Source organism: Sus scrofa, chromosome 2 (genome assembly GCF_000003025.6).
Source record: "Sus scrofa isolate TJ Tabasco breed Duroc chromosome 2, Sscrofa11.1, whole genome shotgun sequence".
In the NCBI taxonomy this organism is placed as follows: Eukaryota; Metazoa; Chordata; class Mammalia; order Artiodactyla; family Suidae; genus Sus; species Sus scrofa.
The window spans coordinates 12,264,498-12,288,568 of NC_010444.4; the positions used below are offsets into that span (position 1 = coordinate 12,264,498).

Below are 24,071 nucleotides of genomic sequence, written 5' to 3' on the forward strand. Positions count from 1 at the left end.
TGTATAGCTTCAGCAAGATGTCAACCAGTCTCTGATTTTTTTCTTCCTGGCTGGCCTTTCCAAGGTTGGATGAAGCCCAGGAGGATCAAGCAGCAAAGACAGAATGGAGAGTGCTGGGGTAGCCTGAGCCTGGGGCCTCATCTTTAGCTGATTTGGATGGTTCCAGTACAGTTTTCTGTTGAGATAGAGGTCCCACGAATATGCTTTATGGGGTAGTTCTTACTCAGCTGTCATTGACCTGTGTCTAAGACTCCCCCAGGGTCTATGTGTCTGATTCCTGTACATTCCAATGATAAGCTACACCTACGATATCAGTGGAGAATGTGTTTTACTGTAACCACTGAGAACCACTGTTTGTCTGGCCCATCTGTTGGACCCATCTTTGGTTCAGAGAGATGGGGCAGTGATCTGCCTTACCTTGATGGGCAGGCAAGCTCAAGCAGTGGCATATGACAAGGCTCTTAGAATGGACTGAGAGAGGCAGCCTACATGTACGTACTATTTTAAAAAATAAATCTGAGGATCTGATTCACCTAATTTGGAACTTCCAAGAATCATCTGCAGTGGAAATTTAGTTGGAGCATCAGGATCAAGTGATTTGAAAACTTTGAGTGTTGGGTGGAGCAGGGTTTGACAAGAAGGCCCACAGCCTTATGAAAATGTCTAAGGGTATCCTTTTGTTGCATAATTGTTCCCTCTCCCCCCCCTCCACTAAAACAGGAAATGTCAACCCACATTGTCTGGTAGAGAAAGAATGAGTTAAAGGTTGAGAGAAGGCCCTAATTCCCTGTTACTCAGGCACTAATCAAGAAAGAAGGCTTGTTTCTTGGACTTCCCGTGTGGCTCACAAGAAAGAAGGCTTGTCTTTTGCATAGGCTCTTGGATTGTAAATAATTATAATCTCATATATATCTCACATATTAGTATTATAGAAGACTACGATCACATTTTTCTCATTAATTGCAGATCTCTGCAAATTTTCTTGGTAATTGGCAAATTGTCTTTGTCCTGCCCACCCCCCCAAATTTCTTGACCTTTCAATTATAAGATTTCTTTTCATTTTTCTGTAGCAAATATCATCTTGTAGAAAAAAAAATGATACTCAGGATGATATAACTTTCTCCAGAGAGACTTTACCATTCATTCTGGGAGGTGGCTGGGTGGGGGAGTCACTGGCCTGACCTCGGTCAGGTCATCTCAACTTAGTTGGGATTGAGAATGATTTTTAGTTGACTTGTGTCCCTGTGAAGGCTGGGATAATAGAGGGGTGCTGTTCTTACCCCTAACATGCAACATTTTGTTCCCTTTCAAAATCCTGTGTATTTAGGGAGTTCCCGTTTTGGTGCAGTGGAAACACATGCAACTAGTATCCATAAGGATGTGGGTTCAGTCCCTGGCCTCACTCAGTGGGTTGGGGATCCCATGTTGCTGTGGCTGTGGCTGTGGCCTAGGTTGGAAGCTACAGCTCCAATTTGACCTCTAGCCTGGGAACTTCCATATGCCCTGGGTGCGGCCTTAAAAAGAAAAAAAAGTCCTGTGTGTTTACTAGAACCCTACCACTTGATAGGTCTCAAACTCTAACTTTTGCTCCTGCTCTTCTCAGCTTCATGACTCTTTTGAAACACCTGGTTAGCTACTCATATGCTCAGCCATCACCTCCAGAATTGCAGCCCTAACAATGGAGCCTACCCCTTTGGGCTTCCCTCCTCACTCAGATATTGACCCTTTACTTCCTAATTGCACCCATTTTCACCAATAAATAAATGTCTGGAAAAAATTAAGCAGAAGAGGGAGGGAAGCTCACACATCAATAGGGACTTAAGAGACTCATAGAGCCAAAAACAATGGGAAGACTCTTTGGAATGTGATTTGAATGATCCAGATGGAAAACAAACAAAAATTAACAACAAATTAAGGAGAAGTCAGAGGAAGTTATACACTGACAGAAAGCATCACTAAATTTTATACATTTTATAAAAAATTTTCACATTTTATAAAAATGCTGCTCAGCTTTTAGGTTGGGTTACTCAAGTATACGGATTTATCAGAATTCAGACTTAGTCACCAAAAAGGATGTATTTTACTGTACATAAATCCCAACCTAATAAAACTAAACATTAAAAAATAGAAATGGCCACAGAAAACAGTAGTCAGACAAGAACAGCCTGAAAGACAAAATCTGGGGCTTTGAGGGACAATGGTCAAGGCAGTTCTAGCTCCAAAGAGCACCCACCAATAGTTGTAACATGAACTAATCATAGTTTGAATTCCCTGCTGGAGCAGGCATACTGGCAATTACTGCAAAACAGAATTTGATCATTGCTTTGGGATTGTGACTCTCATGTTTTCCAGTCTCTTTTCTGAGTGAAAAAACTTAAGGTATTAGATTCTGGCCATACTCCACTATGGTATATTGGGTGTGTGACTAGGATGAGGGGAAATGGGAAGATACATCTCTGGACCATGAGGAGCTGCATTCAGATGTGATGGAGAGAAATGCACATTACCCAGAAATGCAGGTTATCTTGGGCAGTGGGTAGGCGTGCTTCACATGTGGAACGAAGAGCATATAAAATACTAGAGAGGTTAGATGGCTAGAACAGTGGCTAAGCCTACTAGTTCACCCAATATCCATTTTCCTTTCATTCTGCAGTAATAGAATTTATGTTGGGCATCTGGTCAACCAGAATAAACACTACATTTCACAGCCTGATTTTCAGCTAAGTGAGCTATATGACCAAGTTGTCGGCACTGGGTGTAAGCATCTATGATATAGGCAGTTTCTGGATGGCGTTCTTAAGACGAATTGTGCAGTTTTCCACTTATCCCTGGCTGTGATGGTTGTGTGTTGGCTGGAAGTTTAGCAGTCATCTTGGACCGTGTTGCATATGGAAGGCTGGGGTGTAATGTGACCTGATTGGAGAAACCCAATACCTTGACAATCTGGAATTCCCACAGAGGAGAGTATGTTTCGATGATTACATAAGGGAGAAATAAAGCTCTTTTTATTTTTGAAATTTAACAATTGTTCCTCTATCTTTTCTAAATAGACCTACAGATCTAGAGTTTCTGAACTAACAGTTTCCCTGAGTCAGATTTCTGGCTTTGGCATGGCTGGGAGACTATTACACACTTGGACAATTCCACCCATTGCTCGTTGGTATGGAGGGTATGTCAGAGGTCATTGTAGGTAAAAGAGTTTTAACTGAAGTGGTTGGTGCTGGAGAACCTTTCGGATGACAAAAGCAGTGGCATTCAGAAGGCCAACACTGGAATTATTGAGTTCAAGAATACATCCTCTTAGCTGCAAATACAGGAATCAGAAAGCTGGACAAGGAAGCTGTTACACATGCCTCTCCACAAGGTCTAAGTGAAGACCAGACACTGCAATGCTGATTCTGGCTGCTGATACTGCTTCTATTAGTCCTGAAACCCAGGAATCTTCTGACTAGACACTGACCCTGAATGTGGCTGACAATACTATCTCTAGACACTCACTTTTCTGTGACTTAGTTTGCCAGAAGATGGAGAAGAAAGATGACTTCCATTTTACTTCTGTCTTCTAAATAACATGCAAGTGCATCTATTTAGAGGAACCTGGTTTATATCCAGAAGCTTAGTTAGAATTTCTGAATATGACAGGCTGGGGATGCAGCCTGGCTGAGTCACTCTTTATATCTGCCAGAGAAGGACAGAACTAGAGAAAACAACGGAAAAGCTGGATTTTCTGGGGGCATTTATAATCAAGGCTGATGTCACAGGGGCATAGAAGGGAAATAAATTAAGATTACCAAGAAATTTTGGACTTTAGAGAAACAATACATTTTCCCCCCTGTACCTCTAAAGGTGTATTTTCCCATTATCTTGTTATGTAGAGAATAACTAGTCATTTCACAGGTTACAAAGTTGGAAAGGATATACCATCTTAGGCATTTAGAATGGCAGATACCAAACTATTTATATAAGTGACCTACTTAGTTTTAATTTTTTATATTTTTAAAAATTTTATACAATTCTTAAAGGTTACACTCCATTTACAGTTATTATAAAACATCGGCTATGTTTCCCATGTTGTAGATAGGCTACATCCTTGTAGCCTATCTCACACCCAGTACTCTGTATCTCCTGACCAAAGTGTTTGAAGTAAGGCCCAAGATTGTTTACAAGAAAAAAAAAAAAAAAAAAAAAAGCCAGTGAGAAAAAAAAAATCAATATTTATTTGAGCTCTAATACATTTTGTGTATCTACATGATTCTCTGGAACTTTTCTAAAAGAAATAATATCCATTATACTCTACAGAAACCGCCCCAAATCACTGAATTTTGGGCATATTTTTTGAAAGCAGCATCCTTTTCCTAATGTTCCATGGGTTCAACCTGATGATCTCGAAGTGATGACTCTCGTGTATTCTCTCTCTCTTCTTCATGGTTCTCATTTTCCTCTTCTTCTAATAATTTGTACAAGCGCTCATGTTTCCGTTTGATATCACTAAGAATTGAATCCATAGAATAGCCAAATTCAATAAGAGCATAAACCTTATTTTCATGTCTATAAAAATGCCCAAAGGAGTGCATAGCAACCAAACGGCCAGATGCATTAAACACTGGGGAGCCAGAGGACCCACTGGAGAAGCAAGTATCATAACTAAGTGTTTCACGGCTCCAAGCCTCTGTCAGGAAACTTCTTTGGGTAAGCACAGGACAAGCATTATAAATGGGAGCATGGGTTCCTGCCACCCTATCTCGATGATTTTCTGGGTAACTCTCTAACCGTTGCTCCAGAGGAATCACCATACAACCATCTATTTTCTTGATCTGGCCTTCTGGGTGACCAATTAAATAAATCAAACCACCTGATGGTTGAGGGGAAACATGTTGAAACAGGCCTGGAGGAAATCTATGTCCATTTTTGCTTAGTTTTAATATGGCATAATCTAGAGTTTCATCAGACACTGCAAAACATTTCTCAAGGGAAAACCAATCATTGTCTTTAGGGCAGAAACTTTTGTAAGAGAAAGTCACCTTTACACAGCTGCTTATTATATCCAACTGCAAACTTGGATTTGTACTGTCTCTCAGGATGAGATCTAAAACATGTCGACAGGTGAAAATATAACCATTCTTTATGACAAAGCAAGTAGCACTGCCTGAGTTTCCATTAACGTCCCATTTCATAAACCCAACAGACTCGCTATGATGAATAAGACGTTCACAGGTTTCAACTGAAGTGGAATTTTCTGTCACTTTTCCAAAGTACTCTTTATATATGTTGAATTGTTCAAATGGTGGCAGGTTTCTCTTTTGTTCTTCCTCCAAATACTTTCTTACCCTAAGCACCTCTTCATTAAAAAATGGATATCGATGCATTATAGCTTTTCCCAAAATTTTTACATTCTTCTTCCAGGAATTAGTCGCTTCCTTTTGCCTATCCGTATAAAAAGCACATTCTATAGGAAGAGGGGACCTTAGCCTAACTTGTGAGGTTTCCCCCATACAACTTGTGTTGAAACTTCCATCATAATAACCTTTAATTTCGGAAATTGTCCGGTGTTTCTTACTCTCTAGACTTTGAAATGGGAGAATTTTTTCTCTGTTGTGTTCTGTGTCTTCAGTCTCTCCATTTGGCCCTGGTTCATGGACTGTGCTCTTAGACCATATTGAATCACGGTGATTGATTTCATCAGTGGCATTTTCATTCCTCTGTTTAATTTTTGTACCGGTACCTTTCTTCTTATCCTTTTTTATTAAAACCTCCATTTCTAAAAGTTTCCCAGAGATTTGATCCACTGTGGACTCTTTCCCATGAACGTTCTGATGACCTTCTACTAATTCCCATTCGAGCGAGTCTAAGTCAGACCGAAATCGGCCATCCTTGCAGAGGGCTTCTTTGATAGTCTCACCCTTGAAGGCATAGACACAAAGTTTACTTCCTTTTTCATGAAGGTCCATGATCTTGACAATCTTCTTTATGTTCTTCCCAATAGAAAGAACGTGGAAAAGAATGCATTCAATGTCTGGATTTTCACATAAGCGTAACATCGGATCATAATTTTCCTGCTTACTTTTTCTTGGGACAATGGTTATTTTAAAATGGGACTTTTCAGGTAGGCACCTGAGAGGCATTCCTAAATTTACAAATCCTTTAATTGTTGTCTCTTCATAAGCCATAATGTTCCATTTAAACGGATCCTGCACATGTCTTCTGAAATGTTCATTATTCTTCAGAGCTGAGTCGATATTCTCATTGAGTCCACCGTGTGCTGTTTTCCTAGTTTGATCTGACTTCCTGGAGCCTATCTGAAGCATAAAGGTGAAATATTTTTTACTGGTGCTCAAATGTGGGTTCTGACTTTCAGGGGATATCTTCTGCTCACTGACTTCACTTTTAATCTTAATGGTTCTGATGCTCACTTGTAGGTTAGCCAGCAACTGATCAGCAGGTGTGTCAGAACACGTCTGTTGCATGGTAGTATCCTTAAAAAAAGAAAGATTAAAAATTTAATAGGAATCATCTTTAATAATTGTTTCGTGTTTTTCTAATAATAAGACTAAATTGTACTCTGCTGCACATGAGTTTGTTTTTTACTAAGCAGTCTTCCAGTCCTTCTGCATGTCATGAAACAACCTTTGAAAACACAATTTGAGGGGCTATATGACAGTTCACTGTACAATAGTTTCTAATCCATTTTTCTGTTGCTAAGTATTTAGGTTGTTTCCAATTATTTACTACTCTAAGTATGAAAAAGTTTTCTATACATAAAACATTTTTCTGCAGTCTTAATATTTCCCTAGACCCAACTTCCAGCAGTGGAAATACTAAGATTATGAATGCATTTCACAGCACATCCACTGCCCAACTGCCTTGGAGAAAAGTTACTGCAACTCACCCTCTGCATTCTCCCCTGCTACTCAAGGAGATCAACATTATAGTTAATTCTTCAAAAGGATTTCAGTACTATTATTTTAAATGTTTGGCAATTGAGAGATGAAATGCCATTTCGTTTGTTTTTTTAATAATAACATTTATTTAATTACTAAATGGAGTTAGCACATCTCTTGGACATTTGAAATAGCACTTTTCAAAGATTCAAATTAAGTATTTACTGTTTAATTTCTATTCTTTACCTGGTTTCAACAGCACTAAGAAAAGATACTAAAAAGATTAGTAAATCATAGGATTGGAGAGATATACAAATCCATAATCAAACCATTTACCAATACATACAAAATCAGTTGGCAATAACCCAGGAGAAAGTATTGACAATCGGACGGCAACAGATTCTTTAGAGACATGCATATATGTAGTAAAAGCATAAATAGCATACTCTTGAGCTTCGCCTGTTTTTGATTTTATGTAAATGCATCCTTTGAATGTGCTTTCTGTGATCTGTTTCACCACTTTTTTGAGGCTCATTCTAGTTGATGGAGTTTTACATTCACTTTCACGGGTAAAGAGAACCCACTGAAGAAATCAACTGTTTACACACATGTCAGTTGTTTCCAGGTCTTTTTCTATTAAGCTAGTGCTACAGTTCTGCTGTGAATACCCTTGAATATGTTTCCTGATGCAAATGTGCAAGACTGCCTCTCAGGTATAGACGTAGGAGTTGAATTGCTTAACTTTAGGACATATGCGTACTCACCCTTACTAAATACTGTCAAATCATTTACAAAGAGGTCGTGCCAACTTACATCTCTGCCACAGGAAATGAGAGTTCTCACTGCTTCCACATCCTCATCAAAACTTGGTATTGCCCAACTTTTTTTTTTCCCCTCTTGGGCCATGCCCAAGGTATATGGAAGCTTTCAGGCCAGGGATCAAACTGCTGTGAACCCACACTTCTGCAGTGACAACACCAGATCCTTAACCCACTGCACCACTAGGGAATTCCTGATATTGCCCAGCTTTTAATGTTTGCCAATCTTGTGCGTGTGAAATGGCATTTTGCTGGTAGTTTAACTATTAACGAGGTTGAACCCCTTTTTCATGCTTCTACCTGGACATTCTTTTACTAGTTTTTCTACTGCATTAGTTTTCTATTATTGAAAGTACTTTATATAGTCTGCACACAAATTGTTTATTCATCATATGCATTAAACATATATTTTCTGAGCTTGTGGCTTGATTTTCCTACAATGATAATTAATTGTCCCAGCGCTATAAATGGAATTGTTCATCCTTTCTCCATAGATCTGAACTGTCACTCATGCCCTGTAAGATTATGGGTTGAACTATGTCCCCCATCCCAATTTATATGTTGAAATTCCTAGCCCTCAGTACCTCAGAATGCTACTGTATTTGGAAATAGGGTTGTTGTAGATATAATTAGTTAAGATGAGGCAGTACTGGAGATGGGTGGGCCCCGAGTTCAATATGAATGATACCCTTATAAACAGGAGACATCTGATCAGAGATAGACATAAAGGAAAGATGAAGTGAAGAGATAGAGGAAAAAGATAGCCATCAACACAGCAATGACAGAGGCCTCATACAGAACCTTCCCTCGCAGAGTTCACAAGGCAACAACCCCAATGAAAACATGACCTTAAACTTTGAACCTCCAGAATTGTGAGAAAATACGTATCTGTGTTTAAGTTACCCAGGTTGTGGTATTTTGTTACAGAATCCCCAACAAAGTAATACAAAGATATTTTCATAGATTTCATGAATCTGTCTCTGCTCTGTTCCAGTGGTATCTTTTTCCATATCTGTGCTAAATATTTTCTTAATTACCACCTTATAATGAGCATTCATATCTGATCATATAAATTCACTGACTTTACTCTTTGTCTTCAGAAATGTATTGGTTATTGGCCCTCTGCTCTTCTAATAAATGTTGGTCATTTTCTTAAGTGCCAGAAAAGTAAACTGTTGGAGTTTTCATTAGCATTGTATTGAACCAATAGATGAATTTGAGGAGGATGGACATCCTAATAATAATGAGTTTTCCTACTCTTGGATATCTTATAACTTTTTTAAAATTGAAACACTGATTTTCAATGTTGTATTAATCTCTGCTAAATAGTAAAGCAACTCAGCTTTGCTATATACACACATTTTTTTTTTCACATTACTTTTCACTATGGTTTATCTCAGGATCTCAGGATACCAAATATAGCTCCCTGTGCTATCCAGTAGGATCTTGTTGTTTATCCATGCTATATGTAGCAATTTGCATTTGCTAACTGCAGACTTCCACCCCATCCCTCCCTCACCCCTTCTTATATCTTGACATTCAGTTAGGTCTCCTTTCATGTCTTACAAAAAAAGTTTATAATTTTATCCATAAAGGACTTAAAATTATTTTTAAAATTTATTCCAAGGTAACTGATATTTTTCTAGGCATAATAAAATAATTTTTTGATATTCTGCATTCTGATTATTGCTGATCAAAATAAATCCCTCTTTTGTAAATATCAGTCTTAAAGCTAGCCAACTGCTAAATTATCATCATTTCTAATATTTGGTCCATAGATAATTTTGGTGTTCAAAATAGGCAATCATATCATCTGTAAATGTTTCATGAATATGCTTTGTTCCTTCCTTTTCAACTCTTAACTGTATTTTTATTTATTTTCCTTATCTTATTGTACTGGCTAGCATCACTAGTATAGTGTGATGTAATGATTATTATGTAATCATCAACTAACTAGAGTCAATAAGAGTGAGTATTCCTTTATTCTCCCTGATGGTAAAGGAAAGTTTTCTAATGATTATTTCACGCAATATTTCCTGTAGAATTTTTGAAGATGTCCTTAATTAACTTTCTAGTATGTCACACTTATATTTTTAAGAATAACAGAAGGAAGTAGCCAAAATGACTTAATCTCATGATAGCTATTATTCCCAGTAGTTACAATGAAAACCTCTGGAAAGAATATAAAAAGCAATGTCTCAAAATTCTGCTCTGGTCAAGATGTAATATTAGACCCGATATAGACCTAATTTACATTCCTACCTGAAAGAACTAGAGAAACAGACAAAATATATGCTCTTCAAGACACTGGACATTAGGCAAGAAAGGATAGTGATCCTTGAGAAATAGGAGGAAAAAAAAAAGAAGCAAACCATATAATTGCTCCAGATCACTCTCTGAAGATAGATTCTGGGCCAACAGGGAAGGTAATCCAGGCAAAGCTCAGTAAATTCTCTCAGTTGAGGGGATAGAACTGAGACTGAAGGGAAGTCAATGGGTTTAACTTTTGAAAGGCAAAGCATTTGGGGGAGGGTGGAACAGAGAAATTCCCTGTGTGTCTTTAGTTGAGTACTGATCAATACATGCATCTGAAAAATCACTCAAGGCAGGGGAAAAAACTATCCAAAAGGATTGGAAGGAACAATTAGTGAAGATCCATCAAAATAGTTGCTGCTTCCATAATACATAAGGTAAATATCCTAATTCCTGGGGCATTGTGTACACTACTCTATCACAGAAGTGCAAATCCTTACAACAAAACTATAAACCACTACGTCGTCTTATGTATATAAATGCAAACATTCTAATACTTCATGACCAGCTAAGGTATATATCAATACAAGATTGGTTTAACTTGAAAATTTATCAGTGGGAATGTAAACTGATGCAGCCACTATGGAAAACAGTATGGAAATGCCTCAAAAAATTAAAAATAGAACTATCAGAGTTCCTGTTATAGCTCAGCAGTAATGAGACTGACTAGTATCCATGAGGATGCAAGTTCAATCCCTGGCCTCTCTCAGTGGATTAAGGATTCTGCATTGCTGTGAGCTAAGGTATTGGGCTCAGTCACACCTGGGATATGTTGTTGCTGTGGCTGTGGAGTAGGCCAGTAGCTACAGCTATGTTTTGCCCCCTAGGCTGAGAACTTCCATATGCCACAGGTGTGGCCCTAATTAAAAAAAAAAAAATGCAAGTACCATATGATCTAGCAATTCTACTTTTGGATATATATTCAAATGAAACAAAGTCACCACCTCTTTGATATTTGCAGCATTATTTACAATAGCCAAGACAAGAATACAACCTAAGTGTCTATCATTGCATGAACGGATAAAGAAAATGTGGTTTAGGGAGTTCCCTTGTGGTGCAGCCAGTTAAGGATCCAGCATTGTCACTCAGCGGTGGCTCTGGTTCCTGTTGTGGAGTGAGTTCGACCCCTGACCCAGAAATTTCTACATGCCATGGGAGCAACCAAAAAAAAAAAAAAAAAAAAAAAAAAGAAGAAGAAAGAAAGAAAGAACATGTGGTTTATATATACCATGCAACTTGGACTTCCCATGTGGCTCACAACAATATATATATACCATGCAACATTATTCAGCCATAAAAAAGAGGGAAATTCTGCCCCTTGTTATAACATGGGTGGACCTTGAAGGCACTATGCTAAGTGAAATAAGTCAGGCAGAGAAGGATAAATACTTTATGTTCTTATTTACACGTAGAATCTGAAAACACTGAACTCACATAATCAGAGAACAGATAGGTGGTTGCCAGAGGTGGGCTGGGGGGTGGGAGAAATAGTTGAAGTTGGTCAAGAGTACATACTTCAAGTTGTAAAACAGATAATTTCTGGTGACTATGGCTAATGACATACTATACACCATATAGTATATTTGAAAGTTGCTATGAGAGTAGATCTTAAAAATTCTCATCTCCAGAAAAAAATTTAACTCCGTGAGGTAAGGACTGTGGTGATCATTTTGCAGTACATACATAGAGCCAATCATTGTGTTCTGCACCTTAAATTAATACAATGCTATATGTCAATGACATCACAAGAAAACCTGGGGACATTTTTTAAAAAGAAAACCTATCAATGTAATTAATCATACTGAGAGAATAAAAAAGAAAAAGAACATTTAATCATTTCAACAGACAGAAGGAAAGGAATTTGGCAAACTCTGACGTCCATTTTTGATAAAAGTGATTAGCAACCTAGGAACAGAAGGGAACTTCCTCAATCTCATAACAGTCATCTACAAAAAACTTACAGGTAACAGCATACTTTGCAGTGAAAGACTGAGAGTATTCCTAACATTATCAAAAAAGGAAGGGTGTCTGTTTTTGCCACGTCTGTTAAGCATTCTGCTGGAAATCCTAGCTAATGCAACAAAACAAGGAAAGAAAAGACATTCAGAGCATAAAGAAATAAGTAAGTCTGCCCCAATTCACTGATGATGGAACCCTCTACATAGACTATCCTATAGAACCTCAGAAAAAACTACCAGAAAGAAGCAAATTTAGCAAACTTTCAGGCTGCAATCAGAAACATAAATTTCTTAAAAGTTATATTTACAATAACATCAAAAAACATGATATTTATAGGGATGAATCTGACAGAAGATATGCAAGACATTTATCCTAAAAAAATACCGCAAGAGATTAAACAAGACCTAAATAAATAGAGAGATATACTGTGTTCAGGACTGGAAGATTCAACAGTGCTATTTATTTAGGTCTTGTTTTCTTAGGTCTTTGTTTATGTCTTGATTTAGTATTATCATTGTGCATATTTTGAGTCAATCAGTGTGTTGGTCAAAAATTGGGCTCCGAAGTCTGATTGCCTGGTTGGAATCCTTGCTCTGAAGTCCCTTCCGTTTTCAATTTCATGAAACTCGAGTTTCAGTTTCTTCATTCGTAAAATAGGGACGATTATATCTACTGCACAGAGTTTTATTCAATATTAAATGAGATGATCCATAGGAAATGACAAGCCTGATTCCAGTAATCTCTCAGGAAACATTATCTGCATTCTGCTTTTTGTCCATCTATATTTCCAATTATCTTAAGTGTCTATACTGTTTATTGGTCACCTTGTTGTCTAACAAGGTAGCGTTTGCTTTAGTTCATCACTATCATCTTGCTTTACACAAACACTTATACGGTATGATCTCTCTATATTTTAAACAATACAAGAAATGGGGTTATAACTTCCCTTTTTTTGTGGGTTTTTTTGTTTTGTTTTTTTTGTTTTGTTTTTTGTTTTTTGTTTTGTTTTTTTTTTTGGTCTTTTTAGAGCTGCACCTGTGGCATATGGAAGTTCTCAGGCTAGGGGTAGAATCATAGCTGCAGCTGCTGGCCTATGCCACAGCCACAGCAATGCCAGATACAAGCTGTGTCTACGGCCAGCACCACAGTTCATGGCAACGCCAGATCCTTAACCCCCTGAGTGGGGCTGGGGATCGAACCCAAGTCCTCATGGATACTAGTGGAGTTCATAACCACTGATCCGCAACGGGAACTCTGATAACTGCCATTCTTTATGCGCTTACTCCCTTCCTGGACCCTAAAGTAGTGCTATGGTTAGAGTGTGGCCTCAGGAGAGTTGTTAAAAAATAGACATACCTTTGAAATTTCAGGTCCGGTACTCAGGTCATTTCCTACAGTGCTGAATGACTTGTTCTCTTCAGCCTTCATGAAATTCATGATGATTCCTAAGAGAATATAACCACTGCCGCCACTGGCCAAGACAGAGAAACACGGGTTGGATTTGCCCTCCTACTTGAAATGACTAAAACAATAAAACACAAGATATATGAAACAATAAGTTTTGAACACCTGTTGTCAGGCAGGGCAGAGCAGTGATGTCTAACCCCAGGAGAGGGTAATCAGAGGTAAGACCTCAGAGCTGTTAGCTTATAGCCTGGGGAGTGTTTCCAGGCTGTGTGTCAGGGAAGCGGGACACAAGCAGAGCCTGTCAGTTTCCTTGAGTTGAGAAGAGAAACTAAGAGTCACGGAGGGCCCAGGGGGCTAGAGTTTGTAGAGAAGAGTACTAGAAAGCTACAGCTGCCCAGATGGAGGAAGTGTGGCAGATCTGTACTGGGTTCCCTTCCCTTGAAACTGCAGCTTAATATTGCTCAGTGCATGAGTGTAAGAAACTGCTAGAAGCCAGGAGAAGAACTGCCCAACAGGAAAAAAAGGAACAATTCTGAAGCCCATACAGGGTTGAGAATAGTTTCTGTTTCCCAAAGGCAAACTAGAAAACTTCATAATTCATAATATACCAGGCAGTCTCTTCAGAAAGGTATTGCCTCTACACTCAATAGGACAAAATTAGTCCTAGATAAAGGCCACTCTGGTCTCACCTGACAAAGTTTAAAAGCAAGGCTTGGAAGGATGACTCTGTTTCCAAACTGTGCACTAGAAGGAAGTTCTAGAATATTGATGAGAATAGAAGCATTTCTTGAACACCCCCCCCCCATGTGAAATCGGCAATGCTTGATGTCCAGTCAAAAATTACCAGGCATAAAAAAGAAGCAGGAAAATATGATCCACAATGAGGAGAAAAATTAGTGAAAAGGAACAGATCCAGAAGTGGACACAGCTGACAGAACTAGGAGACGAGAATATTAAGACAGTTATTACCTTAGACGTCTGGCCAAATAAAGTGCCAGGGACCGGATTTACCCTCCAGTCTGAAAGCAAAACGGACAAAAGTAGGCAAAATCGATGGAACAGTAACTTCCAAGGAACTTACATGCGCCCCCCTCCCTCCCTCCAAAGCCCCACCGCACCTCGGTTGGAACAGCTACCTAGACTATCTCAAAGCCTTTCCAGGTGTAAAACTCTTGAGGCTGGGGAGTGGTTTACCACAACGGGAGGATGCCTCAGTCCCTCTCCCTCCAAAACCTCCTAGGATCTGGACTGAGATCCTTCTAGCTAGCGCCCTTGACAACCATCCCCTAAGAACTCCCACCGGAGGAGCCACTCACAGAAGCTGTGAATCTGCCCCAACAGTGTCTGTGCCAGCCTTGCTGGGATCCAGAAGAGGGGCGATGACGGCGCTTCGCTGAGGCTTCCTGGAATGTTCACCCTAGCAAGTGAAAGCGAGCAATGCGCCAGGGAGTAGACCGTCGGGCGGGAAGCTGCAGAGGCTGTCTGCGCTCTTCCGACAGACACTCATCCACTTTGGAAGCCGATTGGCCGATTCCGGCCTCTGAGCGGGTGCCAGAAAAAGATGGGTGTGGACTGCATCACGCGGGGTAACGGGGAGAGACGTGCCCAGCCGCGCAGATGGCCGTGATTACCCCGCCCCGGTCCTGTTCATCCATTCCCTTCCCACCCTAGGTCCACAGCCAGCTTCCTTGTTCCGGGTCAAACTTGGAGCAGTTATTTCCCTTCATCCCTGCCCGCCAAATCTGCATCTATTGTAGTCGGGAGAGTTGCTGAGCTAGCGAGGGGCGGTAGAGGGAGGAGCGTTCTGCCCGAGGGTCAAATTACACAGTGGCGGCTTGGGGTGGGAACGGTGAGCCCCGGAGTCGGAAGAGCAGGCCCAACAGCCTGGTCGCTGAAGCTGAGTGAGCGGCCATCGCATCCCCTCAGCCACTCCAGGATGGGCAGCAGCAGTGGACTGAGCTTCCCAGGAGAGGCTCCTGGCCCGGAACCTGCGGGGTTGTGGCCGTACACTTCGCCAGCTTCCAGCGCATGAAGTGGCCCAAAGCAGGCGGCAGACTTGGTGTCCCCCGCAAAAGTGACAACTTCATCTAGAGGCTGTTGCACAGAAACTCTCCAACCAGGAGGAAGAGACCAGCAGCTGCCCTCTCGGTTCCCAGAACGTGCATTAGAAATTTCCAGTCCTAAGGGGGCTGCAGCGTTACCCATCTTCCAACTGATGACCAAAAAGTGGGCTTGAGAAAACATTTTACCGTTTAAGAAACTGAACAGGAGGGGGTGCCTTCGTTTTGGATGCTATTTTTGAGAAGCTGGTCAAAGAAGGGGAAAATAGAACTGGTAGGTGATGAGTAACCCTTCCTTTTGAAGTAGAATGGATGTTTATGTAAAGACTGATGGTGTTGGGATACTACTGACAGCTTTTCTGGACTTAATGTAAACTATATACAGAGCAACTGTGATCATTGTTTAAATTCCAGGTGCTCAGTGGGGTTTGGACAGAGTGAACCTTAGAAGTGTAATTGTAAAAATAATATGAAAAGGCTGGAAGAAAAGAGAAAAACTATGATAATTTGATCAAATCACGGCTCTTCTTTAAATCATCTTAAAGTGGTACAAGTGACCGGTACTAACATACACAGAAGGAGGACAAATTTTTGCCCAAGGGGACTTGCTGATTCTCATTTCTTTGTAGACTGGAGATGTTAAAAAAAAGTTATGAAAAGTAAGAGGCGTAGGGGAGGGTGCTGTTGATGTTGCCTGATGTTTCTGAGGACGGAGAATTTGTCCTGGAAAGGATCATAACTTCAGGAGTACTCGTATTTGCCATGGTCACTAAGCAAACTGTAGGTTACGTTAAGGAGTCTGGATTTTATTACAAATGTGAGATTTATTCTAAACAGAGAGTTTGAAGCAAGGGAGTCATATAATCTGATTTTTAAAAAAATCACTGGCAGCTATAAGGGCGACAAACTCTGGGGGACAAGAGTAGATACAGAAGGAGAAAGCGATGAGGGGGAGGTTACCCCAGGTTTCCAGAGATGTGGTAGGGGCAGGCTGCAGTGGTAGTGATGGAGGGGCGAATGCTGTTTTGATGCTGCATTGATTTTGAAGGGCACGTCCACCGGTTTTGTTTATGGATGGGAAGTTCAGGAAAGCAGAGAAAAAGAGGGCTCAGTGATGATTCCTGGGCTTTTGAATGGAGCAACCTGAGCAAGGATAAAGTCTCCATTAACTGGTATGGGAGATCCCAGGCAGGAGGTGTTTCTTCTTCTGCTGCTGCTGCCGCCGCCGCGTGTGTGTGTGTGTGTGTGTGTGTGTGTGTGTGAATTCTGCTTTGACATGTTGATTTAAAGATCCTAATCCATTCCAACTGTGTGACGAGGAGTGAAGTAAAAGCAATCACATTCAATATATGATAGTGAGTCCCCAGGGAGGGTCAGGAAGGGACAGAAGACTGAACATGCCAAGGAATAACATAGACCAAAGTGAAAGAGAGAGAGAGAGACAGAGAAACTTGGACTTATGATGGTAACGATGTTGGCCATTCACTGACAAGTCTATTTGAGGTGCTGTGAAAAGGAAGAGGCAAAAAAAGAATTCAAAGGGCCATAGCTCAGTAGAAGATAAAGAAAAAAACCTGCCTTGTGTCCCCAGATCCTCTGTTTCTTAGGTGACGTTGAAATGTTTACCTCCCAGTGGGCGTCTGCCTACTCGTAATGGCATCCCACCCAGCACAGGATCCTGCCAATCCCCGAATGCTCTGGCTTCCAGAGCCCAGTGGACTGCTGATGCTTGTCACTTCCTATTTACTGGTCATCGGAATAGCACCTGAACCATATGTTTGCAATTGCTGGCCTGATGCCATTTGGGGTGTGTAGCCCAGCAGGACCCTGTGAGGCCTTCCTAGAGGGGTCCCCCACTCATGTCTTCCACCTGCCGTTTTGTCTATAGAAAAACTTTAGTCAAAGAATTCATTTAATCAGGGAAGCGAGAAAATGGAAAACAGCCAAGCAAGACAGAAGAGTAATAGTTCAGCCATTCAGCAAAGTCAAGAACCTTTTGTTCTTCCTCCAGAACTCTAGATAATATTCCGAGCCATGCCCTTGGAACTGTTTTGCAGGTGCTGAAGCCCCCGCCAGGTGGAAGGATCAATTGCATGCTGTCCAGGAGCAGGTAGACCCCAGATTGGTTGGAACCAGAAGGTTGATGACACTGACTCCCAATTACCACCAACCAGTCCGCAGAATATCCCCAAGCTGACCAAGCCCTGCTCCTTGAACCCTGTAAGACTTCTCACTACTCCTTCAAGGGAGTGGGGAGCAGTGGTGGTGGCCACAGTCCTTGAAGCACTAGCCTGCTGTGTTCCCTCTTTGCCTGGCAACTAAAGCTACTTTTTCTGTCTCCTCCAACTCTGTCTCTGCATTCTTCTTGGCGTCAGTGTACAAAGGCAGCTGATATTTTAGCAGCAGGTGGCAGTCTTCCACTTCTGCCTTAAGTGTAAAACTGACCCTAACCAAAAACAGCATAGCACTGCCTGAACCAGGACCTATAGGTCTGTGATAGGGCTCCAGTATTGCTTTCCCGGTCGAGGCTGTGCTCTGAGAGCTTGGCTGCAAACCCATTGCAGCTTGGCAGCAGTGACGGAATAGGGAGTGCTCAGGGAATCTGTTGAGCCACCAAAAAAGCTTCACTTTCAGCTGACACTTATATGACACATATGTTGGCTGCACATAGTAAGTAGTCCGCATTTCATTATATATGTGACAAGAATACTTCTGGCCAAGTTGCAGGTGTTTGGATTATTTTACTGTGGTCAAACCCATGATGAGTTGCCATTGCAGCTCAGTGGGTTAAGGACCCAATGTAGTCTCCATGAAAATGTGGGTTCGATCCCTGGCCTTGCTCAGTAGGTTAAAGATCTGGAGTTGCCACAACCTGCTGCATAGGTTGTAGATGCAGCTTCGACCCATTGTTGCTGTGGCTGTGGTATAGGCCTCAGCTGTTGCTCTGATTAGACCCTTAGCCCAGGAACTTCCATATGCCACAGGCGTGGCCTTCAAACAAAACAAACCAAACAAACATCATCATGTGGTAAAGACCACTCACAAGGTTTGGAGAGGTGAGAATTTATCAGATACTAAAGCCACGCCTGAAAGAACCAGGGCATAAGGTCAGTGCTTTGGGATAGTGACTCTTTCATGAACCCTCGAAGATGCCTCTCGCCCCCACCACTGCCCCCCCAAATCCTAACAGAGTGGGATGATTTCTGTATTTAGAATTGCAAACACATGTTCTGGGAACAAAGACCCCATTGCCTCTACCTGGGAGAGTATCAGAGATTCAGACTTGAACTCAATGGATGAGGAGGGGTAGGTGTTTTATGGCAGAGTTGAGGGAAGCTGTCATCAGATGCACAAAGGCAAAAGCATCTAGAGTCCTGGCCCCTGGGAGGACTGGGGCTGAAGGCCTGCATATCCTAGTCCAGAGCTGACCCTGGATACATCAAAGCACGGCTGGGGCTGGGGGCAGGGGTGGCAATGGTCTCTTCCTCTTCCCCATGAGTTAACAGTGGGACCCCCCTCCCTTTGGTTTGGAAGCTCTCCCCCCTTTTAAGGGAAGATCAGAGAGGGAGCTCTAAGTTTCCAGCACCAGCCTAGAGTCAGTCCTGAAGTCCTAACAGTACCCACCCTATGCTAGGACGATAATGCACCCTGGGAGGGTAAAGTCCTCCCTCCCAGAACACCAGCCGCTCCAATAAGGAGGCTGCCAGAAAGCCAGGAGGGTATGCTTCTCTCCATCATCTATCTATCTTTATCTCTTTATTTATCTGTCATCTATCTATCTCTTTTCAGTAAAAGAAATACAGGGTGGAGGTTGCCTGGGGCCAAGACGCCACTGTGAGCCCTATGGTTTCGTGTCCTCACTTGCACACTGGGACTCGGGAACCCCAGGCTGTGCTCATCTCTCAGTTCAGGGGATGGCTCAGGACTGGGCCAGCTTTAGGTCCAACTAAGAGGCCCAGTGATCCCACTGTCTCTTGGTGACTTGCATTTCCAAGCCTTATTTAATCATGAGAATTTCTACAAGGAGACCTGCCCCACAGGGTTCCAGGCCACTGCAGGAATTTCAGGCTCTGGGACTTGGACACACATGAACCCCTTCACTTAATCCGTATCCCTAGTGGGGACTTTGTGGGTCTCACTGGATCTTCACAGTCACCCTTTGAGCTAGGTCTGACTTTAGCCCCATTTCACAGATTAGGAAACAGGATGGTTTACCAGAGGACTAGTTGAGAGGAAGGAGGTGAGTTAGAGGAGTTTAACCCAAGTGCCTCAAAGCCTCTTAGGAGCATGCAGGGAGACCTTAGACAAGCTCCTTTGCCTCTTGAGGGTCTAGACTCCCTATTTGTTCATTAAAGAGGGCTGCCCATTTATGATTCCCTGGTCCATTCCTGTTCAAACTTAACACCTGAGTAGCTTTGAAAAACCACAGATTCTAGGAATCGATTCCAGTATAAATTCAATAGGTCCGGGGCAAGGCTCAGTAAACTGCATCCTTTAACAAGCAGAGGCATCAACAGGTCTGCCTGGGAAACTGAGACCAGGGCTTTGCAAAGTCTCTGATGCATCAGGATCCACTGGTGGGGATTCCCAGCTCCTGTGAGATCCTGATTCCCTAAGGCTAGAGTGTGGCTGAGTGGGTAGCCTGCATTTCTCAGGAGGTGATGCTAGTGCTGTTGGTGACCTCTGTTTTCATTAAACAAAACCACTCTAAGGATTTTACAAAAATTTACTAATTTTATCCCCACAACAACCATAGGAGGCAGCTGCAGTTATTCCCCTTTCAAAGGAAATTGTGGCCATAGAGATGCCAAGCAATTGGCTTCAAGGCACAAAGCAATTAGCAGAGCCAGGATTACTACCCACGCAGTCGGGCGCGATGACCTCAGTCCTGAGATATTGCTTCTCTGTTCTAATCAGCTTCCTCTACCCCAGCTCACCCCAGCACTTCCTGTGTCCGCTCCCCTGCAGTCCTGCTCCCAACCTAATGTCCCTCCGTGACTCTGCCTCACAGCTCCTGGGACCGAGATTAACGTTGGCAGTCCCTTTCCAGGACCGCCCTGGCACTCCAGGAGCCAGAAAGAACCTCCCCCAGCCCTAGGGCAGTGAATCTTGGCCGCCAGCGATAGCTTCTTCAGGGCGGATGACGTTCCTCATGCGGCCTGAAGATGGCGCCAGAGGATCAGCCTGAGGGACGGGGAGTGGTAGGGAGGCGGGGAAAATCGGAGCTGGGTGAGGATTGACAGTCATTGTGGCCAATGGTAGCTTGTTATGGTTTGGCCCCCCCCCCTTCCGTGTTCTGGCCCCAAGAGCTTCCCACCCCTTTAGTGGGTGCAATTGTGACAGGGAATGGAGAGGTCGGGGTGGTAGATACTGTGTCCTGTGCTCCCTGAGGGTATCCCTGTTAGTTCAAGGTTGCAATAGCTCATGTTGACTACTCCTCTTCACCTCCCCCACCCCCTTCTCCCCCAACGTATCTTCCTCCCAGTTAACTAAGGCTCACCTCACCTGTTTTTGGCAAACTTATTTCTCCATCACTCTGGGTCCTCGCAGTTTTGGTGAAAGGCAGCCTGGGAGCAAAGCAGGCGCACTACTACCATCCTTGTTTTAGAGACTGTTTGCAGCACTGACAATGTGGGGCAGGCTGCCGGGCGGTTAGGATGAAGAGATGAGAGTGAAAGGTAACAGGTGGGAAGCATCCACTAAATGCATAGTGTTTCACCATTTCCATCAGAGTGTCTCATTACATCATCTTTTTATTTAATCCATTTCCTGTTTTACAGATTAGGAAACAAAATGAATAAATTGCCGTGGCAGTCCTTGGATGATTTTAACTCGTCAGATGCCAATGCCCGAGGTCTTTTATTGTGCCAAGGCTGCTTTTGCAGTATTTCAATGCTCACGGATCCTGTGAATCACTTCTTCCTACACTGATTCATCCTTCTGATCGTCTCTTCATTTATTCATTTCTTAGGGGCCCTTCCCCCTGGAGACAGAGGCCTAGTTGCTTTTAAAAATATCCCCCTCACTACCACCAAAAATAGAAAGTCTGGGGAGTGCTGTTGTGACTAAGCGGTCCCACCTTGTCCCTGCAGCATCTCAAGTCGCTGCTGTGTGGCAGGTTTGATCTCTGCACCTGGGAACTTCTACAAGACAAGGACATGGTCAGGATATACACACACAGATTATCGATACCTATTTTGTTTCAGATGATATGATGGTGTCTGAAGATACAGACTCTTGCCTTTCCAGAGGCCATAGGCAGTAACTTTTGACCTTTTAATGTCCCATCCCTATAATTTTTAACAAATTGAGCATCTACCCATATAATATTATTTATATATGTACATATATTCTTTTATAATTAATATATGAAATGTTAGTTCATTTTATTTTTTGGATGAATGCATAAATGGAGGTTAAGGTATTTTTTTCATTCACTCCAGTGGACCATCTCAAACACTTCCTGGACTGCTTCCTCAGTCTGCAACCCCCGCTACTGGTATGCGCCTGACTCTCTCGCTTCTTTCTTCAGATCTCTGTCAAATGCCAGGTTTTCAGAGAGGCCTTCCCTGGCCACTCCCTTTAAAATACTGTCCTCAGCCATACAATGAGACACCAACATCAAATGCTTTCACTGACATGTGGAATCTGAAAAAAGGACAGACGGAACTTCTTTGCAGAACAGATGCTGACTCACGGATATCGGAAAACTTACGGTCTCCGGAGGAGACAATTTGGGGGGTGGGGGATGTGTTTGGGTTGTGGGATGGAAATCCTATGAAATCAGATTGTTGTGATCATTATACAACTACAGATGTGATAAATTCATGAGTAATAAAAAAAATGAAAAAAAATTAAAAAAATAAAAAAATACTGTCCTCCACTCCTCTGTAATATTCTGTCCCCTTATCCCAATTTTTCATATGCTACATTTCACCTTATAGCAGATATGATTATTTTTTTGTTAGTTTAGTTTTTGTCACCTGGCATTGGAGACAAAATGTAAACTTCAAGAGAGGCAGGAAGGAGTTTGAACACTGGAGTCTTGGAGAGGAAAGCATCCTAGCCAGAGGCTTGGGGATGCAGAGAGAAAAAGCCTTGCCCAGAGCATCCTGAAAGCCCTTGGGGCTGGGGCAGGAGTAGAGGGAAGATGGGGGACTGTTTTGTCATGCCTCCCCTGATCTCCTACAGTCTCGCAGTCCTCAAGGCCAGGATCACCCAGCCCTTCCCTCTCCTCAGAGCCTAATCTCCCCTCTTCTAATTATTATTATTATTATTATTATTATTATTATTATTATTATTATTTGTCTTTTTAGGCCTGCACCTGATGCATATGGAGGTTCCCAGGCTAGGGGTGAATTGAAGCGGTAGCTGCTGGCTGATGCCACAGCCACAGCAACACAGGATCTGAGCCTTGTCTGTGACCTACACCACAGCTCACGGCAATGCCGGATCCTTAACCTGCTGAGCGAGGCCAGGGATGGAACCCTCATCCTCATGGATGCTAGTCAAATTCGTTTCCTCTGAGCCACAACCAGAAACTCCTTCTCTCTGATTTTTAGTGAGGAATTGCACATTTTCAGTCCTTACCTTCACAAGTAGCAGAGGTAAAAGTCTGATACACAAAGACCCCCAGGGAGACTCAGCTATAGTTCAGGAAGGACTCAATTGGTTGTCTCTCAGCACCTTCTCACTTGAGATATTTGAAGGGTTGAAGAAAGTGTTCTGGGCTAGGTGCCAGAAGACCTAATCTCTGTAACTGAATTGGCTTCTGAAGAAAGGCATAAACCAGATGGTTGGATACCCTATTCCCACACTCTCTAATGCCCCCCACCCCCATACATAGGAACGAAGGACACCCACGAGTTGAACTTGGATTGAGATTCTTACCCCAAGCTGTGTCCTGAACTACTGAGAAAGGAGGAATCCTGCAGGGTTGCCACTTTCTATGTTTTGTAAGGAAAACAGGCTGAGAAACCTACAAAGGGTGTAGAGGTGATTTCTTATGAGGGTTGCAAGGATGGAAACCAGTCACATACCCTTGGAGACCTAGGGTGAATAGCAAGGTATGGAGGGCGGAGACAGGTATGAGCTTCCCTGTGCTGACCTGTGTACACACATGCAGCCTCGCCTCCCGAAAGCTCTTTGCAGTCTTTTTCTTTCTTTTTCTTTTTCTTTTTCTTTCTTTCTTTCTTTCTTTCTTTCTTTCTTTCTTTCTTTCTTTCTTTCTTTCTTTCTTTCTTTCTTTCTTTATTTTAGGGCAGCACCTGCAGCATATGGTAGTTCCCAGGCTAGGGGTTCTAATCAGAGCTATAGCTGCCAGCCACAGCCACAGCCACAGTAATGGGATCTGAGGTGCATCTGCGACCTATGCCACAGCTGACAGTAACTCCGGATCCTTAACCCATGAGAGAGGCCAGGGATCAAACCCAAATCCCCTTGGATATTGGTTGGGCTCATTAACACTGAGCCACGATGGGAACTTCCACTCTTTGCAGTCTTACACTGTTTGAGCTTGAAATTGGGTTAAAAGTCCCATTCCCTATTCTCTCCTCCAATTTTGAGTGTTTGTTGCTATCTGAGCCCCCCCAAACCCACCAGTTACTAGTCCTCTACTTCCTACTGGCTATGTGACC

General features: G+C 42.3%; 2 protein-coding genes across 5 annotated transcripts in view; one reads left to right on the forward strand and one right to left on the reverse strand.

Moving 5' to 3' along the window:
* On the reverse strand, positions 4,195-14,889 carry FAM111B (family with sequence similarity 111 member B). Of its 4 annotated transcripts, none has more exons than XM_003353861.3 (4): positions 14,692-14,889; positions 14,345-14,394; positions 13,325-13,490; positions 4,195-6,473 (listed from the first exon to the last, which is right to left on the reverse strand). In XM_003353861.3, the coding sequence occupies exons 3-4, from the start codon at positions 13,403-13,405 to the stop codon at positions 4,356-4,358; spliced, it is 2,199 nt and encodes a 732-aa protein (XP_003353909.1). In that variant the 5' UTR covers positions 13,406-13,490; positions 14,345-14,394; positions 14,692-14,889; the 3' UTR covers positions 4,195-4,355. The 4 variants fall into 4 exon arrangements, with proteins under 4 accessions (XP_003353909.1, XP_013849754.1, XP_005660933.1 ...); XM_013994300.2 differs by having other exon boundaries at positions 13,325-13,413; positions 14,692-14,832; XM_005660876.3 differs by having other exon boundaries at positions 13,325-13,439; positions 14,692-14,832.
* Positions 15,596-24,071, forward strand: part of GLYATL2 (glycine-N-acyltransferase like 2) — a 57,417-nt gene continuing 48,941 nt past the window's right edge. The window contains exon 1 of the mRNA XM_005660879.3: positions 15,596-15,709. The gene's annotated coding sequence lies outside the window, so the exon portion shown is untranslated. The remainder of the gene's footprint in view (positions 15,710-24,071) is intronic.